At 46.8% G+C, this 13060-nt stretch overlaps 1 protein-coding gene across 1 annotated transcript in view; it reads right to left on the bottom strand.

Annotated features, from left to right (window-relative positions):
- MKX (mohawk homeobox) overlaps positions 1 to 7849 on the bottom strand; it is a gene marked incomplete at both ends in the record, with an annotated part of 77582 nt that extends 69733 nt beyond the window's left edge. The window contains 2 exons of the mRNA XM_081105991.1: positions 5678 to 5837; positions 7662 to 7849. Of these exons, the coding sequence (XP_080962117.1) occupies positions 5678 to 5837; positions 7662 to 7849 (348 nt within the window). The remainder of the gene's footprint in view (positions 1 to 5677; positions 5838 to 7661) is intronic.
- Positions 7850 to 13060: the final 5211 nt, after the last annotated feature.

The following is a 13060-nucleotide window of genomic DNA, read 5'->3' as shown; positions in this document are numbered from 1 at the left end:
CTTGAGGCTTAGCTCCAGCTCTTAGGCCTCCACTCCTGAAAGTAGGTTTCTGGCCTTTGCATACAATGTTGCGAATCTGCTGGCTGAAGTCCTGCTGTATTTGTTAAAATGTTTCAAACTGCCTGCTCAGAGGCCTGCAGCTGTAGGCAGGGAACGTTGGTTTCCTCCGTCACTGAAGCAAGCAAGCCTCATGTTAGTTTCAAGCTGCCTGGCTGCCGGCAGCCATCTTGGCTGACAGTTAATTTGCATATCTTGCTGATTAGCCAATGAAAAGGGTAGCGGTTGTACGCCAATTACCATGTTTCTCTTTTATTAGTGTAGATTACTTAACTTCTTTAAATGCTCATGAATGTCCCATTATCCTGTCACTGAGGTATAATGAAAAAAGACCGGGTATCTTGTCCTGTATTTGCCAAAAACATGCTGTGTGAGTTGAAATAAGTCACCCACTTTTCTGAACTTCAAACCCTTCATCTATAAAATGAATTAGATGATTCCTAACATCTTTGTCAACTCTCAGAACTAAGATCTTGGAATACAGCCCACCCTGTCATACAACAGTGTTAATTCCCTTCATAGTTGCAACTAACCTACCCTCTGCTCTCAACCACTTCTCTCCCTAGAAATCAGATATGTGTGTTTCTGTCCTTCTCTGCCCCTCTCATACACGGAGGACAGAATGCAGCTTCCCCTAGGCCTAAGTCACATATCTAGTAGAATCCAAGTCCAAAACTTTTCTTTACTAAATATCATATAATTAAGACAAACCTTAATTCTTAACTAACCTTAATTGTAACACAACCACCACCCAGTACAGTGTAAAATCCAGTTCTTATAAACTACTCATAGTTTTATTAAAATGCAATGGCCTAATTTCAAAAATATTAATATATTATAATTTTAAAATAGAAAAATGGGGACCTTTCAATGCCATGGTGGAATTAACCAGCTTTTCATACATAGGGGTCATGTCCTTTTTTATGTTTTATATACCCATAGCATATTAATTATATATTAGATTTTCTAGAAAGATTTGCTGATATCTAATAAAGGCTGTTTCTAAATTAATTTTATAAGTTTGATGAACACTCAATCTGCTAATATATTTACTCTGACAGTATTTTATTACCAGAAATTTATAGTAGAGCCAAAGGACTGGATACAGTGAGACTTTAATATCTACTTACATTAAGTTGTGCAACAGCAGACAAATAAATGGTTAACAAATCTGCATAAATATTATTTTTCAATTTTTTTTCTGATGAATTAATGCAAGCCCTATCTGTTTCACTGAAGGTAAAAATAGCAGTTCAAGTTTTCTCCCTTTCACTTACAGTAGGTTCATTTGGATTATTATTCAAATTCTCTTTTACTTGAAACAGCCTCCTTACCTGTAGGTTCTGGAGGAATGGTATTTTAATGTCAAATTCAGAGCTTTAAAAACACTATTTTACAGTAAATACACAGAGAACCACATATCTAGATGCTGGAAGGGAAAACGAAGTAATTTTCATCCTACTCTAACTGAGGTGTTTATGTTCATCATATTGACTGAGCAAGCATTACAGTAAGGCCAAAGGGATATGCTGGCATCTGCCCACTTGTGAACATAAAGAATTAATAAACTTATTCTGGGTTATTGAACTGAAATATTGAGCACCTCACTTCCACACCACGTTGTATGATACTTGGAATAATGTAGAAGGACCTTTCTGAGACTTTGTTGAATAATTAGCAGTTGCTATAATCCTTGCAGTTCATAACTACATGTCTCAGCAGAGGCATCATACCAAGCAAAAGTAGAGCTATGTCAATATAGGAGGCAAAATTTTGCAACATAGTTTTAACCACATATTGTATGGGCATATCCTAGAAATTTGAAAGTTCTACTATAAGAGGAGGAAGCATTAACATCCAATTGTTAAACTGTAATCTCAAACTCCTCTTGCCCTGCCCCCTGTATTATGATCATGAAAGAAGCCATCCCAAGGAGACATTCCACTCCTATAATCCAGAAAAAAAAAAGTATTTTAAAATATACACACATAAACTATGGAAAATGTTAAAACCAGATACAGCCTCCATCTGCCTTTTTAGAAACTCTCTAAAAGCAATTATTCTTTGGTAAGATCCATTTCTTACAATAATACAAAACCTTAATTGTATACCAGTTTACATTATTCCACAATATAGCTGTTTATATTTCGAGAGTGCAGAGTATATTTTCATATTTCAATAATGGTCAGCCATAGGAACCATGTACAATGGAAAATTTGGTTGATTAGAGTCAAAACACACACAACCTCTCTGTTAATTTTATAAAAATGCTTATATCTCATTAGGAAGTAAGATGCCAGATTAATAGTGTAAATGAGAGTCAAACATAGTTATAGCACATTAAGACAAGTTGCCAAGTCTAGTAGTGAAAGTTTTGTAAATAATTCTTTCTGCTTCATTTTCAGGGGTAAATAAAATAGGTGTCTATTCATATTCTCAGAGATTCTATTTATCAGAAAAAGCACCTTTTTTGTGGTCCTAAAGATATTCTCTCCACTACAGTTTCAACTTTTTGTTTCTGGGCTTAATGGAGATTGCTGACCAGGTTTTATACCCCTTTTTATTAATTTAAGAGTAACAAAATAAGTCAAAAATACTTCTTATGAAAAGTTTGACACACAACCAAAAGGAAAATGTTAAGTGTAAAAGAAATTATCAAAATATAAGAGAGTCTTGTTGTTAAGGAATAAAAGTTATGCCAACAGCTTATTAATATAAATCATGAAAAACAGAGATAGGTGTTGCAATAAACAAGAAATAGGAGTTTGAAACCAGAAATAAGAAGAATGTTCCATATGTATCTGTAGACATAAAAATAGGACACATTTCCAGATATATCGAAAATAACAAAATTGGCTATACGCTTACTTGTTCTGTTGAACCATCATATAGCATTAAAAATAGAGAGCTGCCCTCTGTGTATTCTCTACAATTGAATGAATTTTAAAACTATTTTAATTAGATTTCAAGACATTCTTTAGCTTTCAAAAACATGTTTTGGAAATCTAGATGGTGATTATAGTGGTATTCCCCCATTAGAATCTATTCACTCTTTTAAAATGTTGAGCTGGTTTACTATATGGAAAGTACTGTACTGGGGTGGTACGGGGGTATGAAAATGAATAAGACATGATTACTCTTCTCAAGAAGCCTGACTCCACAGGAGAAACTTATTCAGTGGGAGAACCTGACTCATTAAATCAGGGTCTAATTTGCAGGGATCAAAAGCTTTATTCAGATCATGGCTTTGTATTTTTTCACCCAGAAGTGTAATGTATTTACATAATTTATTTGGTTTCCCGTAGTGTTAGAATTTGATTTGGCTCTTAATATATGCTTGACTTTTACAAACCTCTCATATATATAAACATATAGGTAGGTAGTAGATATGTGTATATTCATATATTTTTTTCTTACATAGATATCCCTTATGCCTAATTGAAAGTAACTGAAATAAAATTGGATTATATATAAGGTCCCTTGATCATAGTTTGTTTGTTTGTTTGTTTGTTTATTTTAAAGTTCCAGAAACCAACTTCACATACTATAAAATTAAAATTTATTAAACGAATATCACTTATTGCTATAAATATATTTGCCCTATTTAAAATCACATAATTTTGTGCATTTTTATTTTCTGAGGACTAGTGTAAGAGAAAGAAACTGTAGTAAGAAAAGTTTTCATTACATGAATGAAAACTCCATGTAAATTAGAAAAATGCAATAGCCTTACCAAGACCTTATGGCAAAAAGAATTATTATTTGTATTTGCACTATCATTACAGATAGGAAATGATTTGATTCTGTATTAAAGTGAAAACTACTTATATTGCATCTTATTAAACTACTGCACATGAAAATGTAAATGTCTGCTAATGGCAAAGGTCACTTTTTATAATTAAAAAATGTTCTAAATATGTCATAAGGGGTTTTTGCTTTTATATAAAAGAATGGTAAGCATTAAATGTGGAACTATATAATCAATCAAAATAATCTAGTATTTTATTGCTAACACCATTGTGAAATATTCAAATAACTTTATAAATTAATGTATTTTCAAAATAAATAGCATACCTGCTTAAATTGAAATTTGACTATATGCATTTATTTTCAAAAGTCAAGTTTTTCTGAGTGGAATAATTTATTTAGAAACTACTTTTGTAAATCACTGAAAGTTACATAGTTTTATGTTAAACAGATATTAAGCCAAGAACACTAAATTAATTTTCCCCTCCAGTGCTGCAGCAAATCACTATTACTACTATTGCTTGTCAATATGAAGCAAAACAGATGTTTTCCTCTATAATAGTATTCTGAAAATAACCAGACAAGTGCATATTATAGTTTTAATATGCTTGAATACAAATCAACTTCCGTGCTTTGTCAAATTTTCCAGTAATTCCTAAATGATTATCTTAATTACTCTGGAAAGCAATTTCCATTTTTATCTAATAGTTAAATATTGTTTCTTTGTTTTTTCATTTGGGGATTTTCCCTTAACATATAGCTAATGGGATGACCAAATTTCACAGCAGTGATGTAGTGCTATTACAATGTATGAAACTTCTCAGCTCATTTAGCATCTCCTACTCTTTTAGATACTTGTGTTCTGTTTGCTTTTATAAAAGTTCCTATCACCCTATTTATTAGAGAAAACTGTGGTGTGATGGAAAGAGCATTTGATCTGGAATTGCATCATTTCCAGGCCTAAATCTATCCTTACTAACACATAACCTCTATATGCCTTGGTTACATCATCTGTAAAATACTGACAATAACTTCCATATTTCACCATGTTTTTGTGAATATCAAGTAAGATTTGTAGGAAAATAAGCAAATCAAATGTATAGTAGTGTTGTTCACTAGAGTAAATAAACTTGTACCATTTCTATACTTGACGAGTATCCCAACTATTTGAAATTTGCCTCCTCTTACCCCAGTGGAAAGGTGCCATCAGGGAAATTTGTGGATTCTAGCCAATACCCAGGATGCTTCTACTTAAACAAAAAAGCAATCCAAACCCATTTCTTGCCCTTTCAACCCACCTCCTAGATCTGTCAGTAATGCTAATTTTGAAAGTTATCCTGTACTTGGTTCTCAAAGTGTGGCCCAGCGCCAGCACCTTTAGCATCACCCCAAGAGCTAGTTAGAAATGCAAATCACGGGCCCACCGCAGACCTACTACTGAATCAGAAGCTCTGGTTTGAGTTTTCTCAAGTCCTCCAGGCGATTCTGATGCAGGCTCCAGTCTGAAAATGACTGCAAGCAGTCCATCTGAATCCAGCTATATAAGGTCCCTGAGTCCAGATCCCCAGACAACTTCTTATAACTTTTCAGTTGACTTGTCACTGTCCTCCCTAACAGAACACCATGCGATCCCTCCTCGAACGAGCATTAACACTGAACTGAGAGGATTGAGAGGAGACCCAGAAACTCTTCCCAGAACACAGCTCTGCCCCTGGGCCAACCCCATGATCATCCTCAGCAGCAAAGTAACTCCCTGGCCTTTCTCTGCTCTGTCCTTCTGCGGGGCGAAGCGCCAGGTGGAGAGCCGCACAAACAGGACGCGTGCCCGCTCCTCCCCCCTCGCCAGGAGAAGGGTCCGGTGGGCCCGGGTTACCTGCACTAGGGTCATCTGCGAGCCCAGCGCCAAGAGAATCTTCTCGGTCTTGGTGGGGTACGGATTGTCACGGTGCTTGTAAAGCCACTGCTTGAGGGGCCGTGCCATGTCTTGCAGAGCCTGTCGCTTGTGCCTCACCTTCCCGCTGTTCTGCCGGGCCCTGGGACACCAGGAGAGGAGAAGGCCCTAGTGAGCGGCGCTCTCTGGGTGTTGCCCGCCGGGATCCCTCAGGCGGGGAAGGATTTCAACTGTTGCCGAGGCCCCCTGCCCGATCCCCCCTCCTCCCTCCCTCTCCCTCCCCCCCTACTCCCCCCCTCCGCCCCGCAGGGCACCCCCAGGCACCCAGCCCAGCCTTGGTAACCCGCCCCGTGCGTCCCGAGGTTGAGGCGAGGGAGCCACACAATTTCTGGGAGCTAATATCCTTTCCTTGGCTTGTCTCTTTGAAGTGGCCTGTTTGTCGCACAGGGGTCATGTGGCAGTGAAGGACCCTAGGTTTGTCTTAAAAAGGGGGACATCTTGAAGCCAGTAACCCAAGTTAGAGGTTTAGGTGATGATGGCTAAGTGACCTGAAGAAAAATGTTATTCAAGTTACAGATCTGTGCGGCAGGGCTGTGTCACCCTTCCCTTGCCCGCCTGCACTGCGCCCTCCTCTAGCGGTTCTGGCCTGGTGGGCTGCGTGGAGGGTGCTGCAGGCTCTTCAAAGTTAACGCATGCCCGCCGCTCAGGGCTTCGAGCAGCCTGTAGTCAAAGGAAAGGTCGCCCACTGGACGGCGGGAAGAAAGCAAGGGATGGCCGCCGTCCTGCTGTCCTCGCTCCCTTCGAGCTCTCTCCAGTTTCTTTTGATCCTTTGGGGAAAAGGAGAAACTTTCCCAAGGAAGGGTACGAGGAAACCACTATAGGGGTCTTTCCCTGTATAAGGAGAATTACGAAGTTTTGAAAGCTCTGTTCCACGAAGGAAAAGAGAAAAAAAACCTCTTGAAAAGCATATTCCTAGGAGAAAGACTAGCAGCCTGGAGCCGGCCTTGGGCGTTGCGTTCCCAGGAGGCTCCGGGAGGTGTCGCCGCGCCAACGCCCGCGCGCCCGGCGACTCCAGGAGGCTCCCGTGCTAGTGCCGCAGCCTCTGGGGCTTTTGCCTCTTCAAACACTTTGAAATGCAATTCCACCCGAAAGGACTGGTAGTAACGTTTTGAGGAAACCTAATCTCTATTTAACTAACCAGCAGCGCCGCAGAACAAGCAGCTGATGCAATCTTCCAGGTGGAGACGGCCGGGGCGGCCGCCCCCTCTCCCTCGGCCTCACCCCGCGCTCCGGCAGCCTCTCGGAGGAGGCCGGGCTAGGGACGGTTGTCCACAGGTCTGCAGCCTGAGCTGCTGGGGTCACCTCCTCACGCTGCTAAACCGAAACCCGGCAACGCAAGCTCCCGGCCTTCCCCTCCCGGCTGGCAGCGGGCCCGGCCGCGTGCGATTAGGGCGCCCAGGGCAAAGCCGACCTTCCCAACTCCCTGGCAGAGGCTAGGCGAGCCGCGAGGCTGTGGCGAAGCCTTGTTTGACACAACGGAGGAAGCCCACGGGGCCGGCCTGACCTGAAAAGCCCCAACAGCTTGGCCCTCCCTGTTCCTGCTCTTCCTGCGCAATCCTTTATATTTGGCTCTCAGTCGCGCGTCTGCACCCGAGGTTCGGAGCGGGCCTGGGGTCACCCACTATCCTGAGGTCCAAGTATGGGAGGATTGCGGGGCCAGTTCCAGGTGTCCTCAGTTTCCAATAAGCCTCTTTTGAGCTGTCCTCACCAATCGATTCCCCGATATTTTCAGAAACTACTACCTTGAAATGAGAATGCGCAAAACCAGGAGGCAGAGACCTGCCCTCCTAGGATACTCCGAGCCGCTAACCCTCTCGCTCTGGTGGCCACTCGCACGCCTCCTCCGCTCACGGCCCCCACCCCTCTGGGCTGCGGGTGGCCCGGGGCCCAGGGAGGATGCGCCTACCCGGTCCTCCGGTGTCTCAGGCCGAGGTTGTCTTTGAGGGGCGGGCAGTCCGGAATGCCCACCTCGGGGCGGGCGTGGGGACTGTCCAGGACGCCGCCATAGGGGCGCCCGCCCCGCTCCCGCTCCGGAGCGCTGCGGTCCTCAAAAAGCACGGCGCCGTTGAGCTTATCGAAGACGATGGTGTTCATGGTGCGGGCGGGCAGGGGCGCCCCGCGCGGCCACAGCGCCTAGGAGCCGGGCCACCGGGAGCTCCTCAGGGCTCGGGTTCTAGGAGATGAAGGTGCAGCAGGTTACTCGCTGAGAGCGCTCACACCCTGAGCGACCCGAGCCCCAAATGAAGCCAAGGCGAGCGGCTGCGGAGTTCGTGGCAGGGGCTACACCGCCGCATCCGAACTAGGGAATCCGCACCTCTCGGTACCTGGCTAACCCGTCCCCTTCGCCCCCGCACAGTCCGGGGACAAGTCCCTGCCCTCGTCCTTGACCGGGCGATGGAGCTCTCAACGCGCTTCAACCAGGAGTGTGTACCCGCGGCGGCAAAGGAAAGTTAACTCCTGAAAGAGCCTTTCTGCCTCGGTTTTAATCTGGAAGAAGCACACTCCTGAGAGCGGAGGGGATCTGCGCGGGGCCTCGCGTAGCCTTCCGTCACAGCGGAAGACTAACGCCTCTCGGAGGTTCCACTCGGGTCGTAAAGAGGGGTTGGGAGGGAGGGAAATTGGGTGGAACATGAACGACTGCGTGCGCAAGCCCCAGTTAATGAGTCTCAGGTCGTACCGGGATTTCGGGAATTTTCATGTTCTCTAGATCTGGGATGGTTTGGCTGAACCTCCTGCGTCCGTCCCTGGGGTGGGGGTGAGGGCTGGGAAAGTTAGCAGACTCAGAGCTAGAAAGTTAAGTGGTGTCAGGGACAAATGCACCACATACTCCCCCTTCCCCCCAGACCTTCCTCCCGCTCCAGGACGTGCAGGGTGGGGACAGTTCAGAGCGCCGGAGCCCGTGGCCCGGGGAGTCCCAGCCCCCCAGGGCCCACTGTCAGTGTGGTCCTCTCCCACAGTGCGGTGCGACCCTGGAGCTCCGAGCCCTTCCACGGCCGCCCCTTTCCGGGGTTTCAAGGAACCGCTTCAGAGGCTGCAAGGTGTTTGGAGAGGAAGGAGGAATCGCGGCCCTTGCACCGTCGGACAAAACCTCCAGCTCACCTCCCGGGTCCCGGCGGCCGGAAGCCTCTGCCAGCCGCCAGCAGTCTCAGGGGCAAGTCCGCGCTGCCGTGGCTCAGCCGAGCGCCCGTCCCGAGGAGCCCAGCCGCCCCAGCCCGCCCCACCTCCCTGCCTCCCGCCACCGAACAGCTCTCCTTCCTTTTGCTGCCGGCGCCCCTCTCCCCGCCCCGCCGCGGCGTGGGCTGCCGGCACCCTCCCTCCCCCACCCCCCCACAGCCATGCACCGATCCTGTGCCTCGCCGAATGTCCACACTCTCCACAGAAGCGGCAACACGAGACCTGTGGGATCGTAACCACAGCGATTAAACGAAGGCCCGCGTCGTGGGGAGGTGAAGTCGGACCTCTGCTGGCAGTCCCGCGTCCCTTAAGACTGAGTCCTCCCGCACAGACAGGTAGGTGTCTGGGGTTTGGACACCAGGCGAGAAGTGTGCAAGCAAATTTCCGTGCTCGCAGCCCCGGTTCCGAGGTCAGGACTTAAATCCGTGCGCTCCATGCTTTGCGTTTACGCTGCTCCATTTGTAAAATACAGCCTTTCCCAGCCGCAGGTCTTCCCCCTCCCCAGCCCCGTCCTCCTATTTGTGGGCGTGTTTTGCCCGGCGCATCCGCCCGAGGTTTGGCACCACGGGGCCTTCTCCAGCTGCCTCCAGCCGCCCAGGGGCTGGGGCCACGGGCAGCAGGCGTGGTGGGAGCTGGCGGGAGAAGTCCGAGAGCTGGGTGCTCAGGCAAGGGGTCCTAGGGGCGTGGGAACCGCAGCTCCCATCCTCCCGGGGAGCCACGCGCGGTCCCCCCACACCCCCTCTCGGCTCCCGTGCGCACACTTACCCTGATTCACTCCAAACTGCCACGCGTGGAGCTCCCTCTCCGGGGAACCGCCCCGCCCAACGCCCGCCAGCAAAGTTAAAGCAGAGGAGGGGCGCCCAGGTGGGCTCCCGTCTCCAGCAGACCCTCCGGCCAGCCTTGGGGGCCACCCGGGCCCGTCCCCTCCGGACGGAGGAGAGAGGTAGGGGAAGGGCGTGGAGCACCAGGGGGCCGGGGCCGGAGCGCACCTCCCATCGGAGGCCTCGGGGCAAGGACTCGGCGACCCCAAAGCTGTACCTGGGATCGTGGGGCCGGCGGCAGGGCTGCTGGCTCTCCCGCGTCGAGGCTAGGCGCACTCCCATGACCGCCGCATGTTTTCCGCGCGGGATCCCAGGCGCTCACCGCCGCCACCGCCGTCGTCTCGGCTTTATTTACGCAGACAGGCGCGCGCGGCCCGGGAACAGGGATACCAAGGCCGTCTCATGTTTCCCGGCTGCCTGGCCCAGGCAGCGAACATCCTGCGGGCGCGGCATCCACGTTCCAGGGCCGGCGGGAGAAAGCCCCAGCGCCCGCCCGTCTGCGGGGAAGGCAGTTAACCCTCGAAGAGAGGATGCCACGGCGGGCGCCACGGGGAGCCCCCAGCGCCGAGCCCTCCCAGCCCGGCCGGCCTCGCAGGCGCGGGGCATAAGGGGCCGCTTCCTTCGCCCTTCGGGGAGAAATTCTCAGAGGGGCCGCAAGTAGCTCTGGAAGCTGAGCGGCTGCGGTGCAAATCCCGTGTCTTAGCTGGCTCGAGTGTCGGAAACTTCACCACGAATGGCTGGGCGGGAGAGACCACTGCGTACCGCGCGCCCTTCATGTTCCTCTCGATTAGCCTAAGTGAACTTAGACCTCGGTTTGCGCCTGTGGGGCGCGAGCGTACTTCCAGAGCCGCTTGGACTCTGGGAGCCTCTGTTCCGGTGTCACTAGGTTTTGGGGTCCTGGCTGTCTCAAAACCGAGCACACATTCACCTTCCGGGGCTCGCGCTGGAGTGACTGAGCTCGCCTCGGGGCCTGGGGAAAGGGGCCGGGCTGGGGCTAGGAGAGCCCGTTGCCTAGGGGTGGAAGAGAGGGCGAGCCCAAGGCCAGGGCTCTGTGCGAAGCCAAGCGAATGGAATTGAGAAGAATCCGAGTGGGGACCAGTGCTAGGAACGAGAGAACGGTTATCAGATTCTCGTACTGGTCATATTTGACTTCCCGCCGTCGCCGCAAGTGAAAGAGCAGCGAAACCCTGGGTTGGGTGCAACTGGAGGCTCAGAGCTTCTGTCAGCCTGGAAGATCCCCAGGACTCTGAGCACCTAGACGCCCGCGTTCTCGCAGCCGGCCTCGTCGCTGTAGGGACACCTTTTATCCGTTTTTAAGGTCGAAAGTAGATTTACCCGCACCTGGAAGTCATGGCATCATTTGTCCTTTTCTTCTCTAGAGGTGGTTGGGCAGCGGCTCACCTAAGCATCTTCCTTTTATATACTAGAGCTATTTCCCCCAAGACTAATCAGACCCCTGAATTTTCCATATGTTACCCCCTCCCCAAACTACCTGGCAGCAAACCGGGCAGTGGAGCAATCTAAAGCGGAAGAGGATGTAGGTTCACATTTTTGAACATCAGGTGTATAAATAGCATCATTTGACCACTGTGTCCTAGTTCTCTTTTATGATATAACTTGCTGTTGTAGCGCAGGCGTCTTGCCATTGGAGCTGCACTTGACTAGCTGTGGTGCGGGTTCAGGGCAGAGAAGGGCTTTGACCTCGCTGGAGGGAGTTAAATCAAGGACACATCATAAAGTTTCAGCCCCAGACTTGCTGTGAGTAACTGGCACAACAAAAGTAGTCCTAATCGGTAATTTATAGGAGGGAAAGAAACCTGTTCCTCCTGCTGTGGTCTCCGTGACTGTGCTGTGGCCACCAGACGTGACAATGAAATCAGCTGTAACACTGCCCTCTGACATATATTGGTCAGCTGTGCTAGGTAAAGCAACAGGCCTGTGTGCAGTGGCTTGCATTTCTCAGTACCTACTCTCCTGACTTATAGAGCTGTATGCTGCAATATAGGCTAGTACAGAGCAAATTAATTTTGTTGTTTTAGTCTTACCTTATTTACACAATTTTAAATGCATTTAGGGAATTTTGGTTGAAGACATATTTACATGTATAGACTCACATGTAAAATTTGTTTTCTTAAACTCTGATATAAACTATATAGCAAAATATCTTTCAGCAATTATTTTTTAATGTAGTAGAGGAGTAATATACACCTCAGTCTCAGGTTAAGTCACTGAAAATTAATATATGATAATTACTTTAGAGTATAGTTTAGTCATTAGAATTCATTTAAAAATGAAAGAATATTGGAGGATCTATTTTAAAGTGGAATTACGTGGAGAATCCCTCTCTAATATACAATGAGCACGTATTTTGTGACAGACCAAAATTTTATTTTTGCATTTCATCCTTTGTGTATTTTAATCCACTGTTTAGATACATTTATCATTATTTTAAATGTCACATTTTCCTAAAATTACTCCACTTCTTATGCTATATTCCAATCTCAGTTTATGAAATGCTGTATTATAACCTTCAGAAGTCAAGCTTTCAGTTTTAGAAAGACTTAAGAAAGTATATGTAGTTTGTGGGAGATTGCTATATGTAGCAGGGGGAGAAACTTAGGCCAGAGTTAGAAAACTTGATCCCTAATCTTAATTCTAGTTAATTTGATGCTGGTTTAACCTGAATTTACCGAAGTGTAAAATGAAGATGATTGAGTTTTCCATAAACTTGTCTTATGCTCTCATCAAGATATTTTTTAAATGTGAAAGGTACTTATTGCTAAAGCTAGAAAAATGTTAAGTAAAAACATTTAGTAGAAATCTAAATTCATTCTATTGGACTTTGAGTGGTTATAAATATAATTTTGCTTTCTAATGAAGGGGGAAAAGAAGCCTTCATTTTTGGCATGTTGATATTTTACCAAGGTACTTGACATTTCAGAACAAATATTGGTCATAATTTTTGAAAATAATGATTGCTTTTAAACCCTCTTTTCCAATTATTACTTATAGGCAATTAAATAAATTACAAAGCATGGAATGACTGTCTATTCCTGTCCCAATGGCATAAAATAATAAATTTATGGACAAATAGGTCCACCTCACACTTGGATAGTCAGACCTGTAGAGATACATATTGGAACAACACAGCAAGACACAGCTGCAGAAACATTGTGAGCAAACTAGTAGAATGGGTGGTCCGCAAGTACCTCACAGGTATTTTTGCTTTATTTATACTTTAATCAAATAAATAATACAAAGTAAGTTTTCTCACAGAGGGTCTTTTCCATAAATTCACTCTCTAGCAACC

The sequence above is a fragment of the Myotis nattereri genome (assembly GCF_964212035.1).
Source record: "Myotis nattereri genome assembly, chromosome: 1".
Taxonomy (NCBI): domain Eukaryota; kingdom Metazoa; phylum Chordata; class Mammalia; order Chiroptera; family Vespertilionidae; genus Myotis; species Myotis nattereri.
This window is presented reverse-complemented; position numbering and strand designations above follow the sequence as displayed.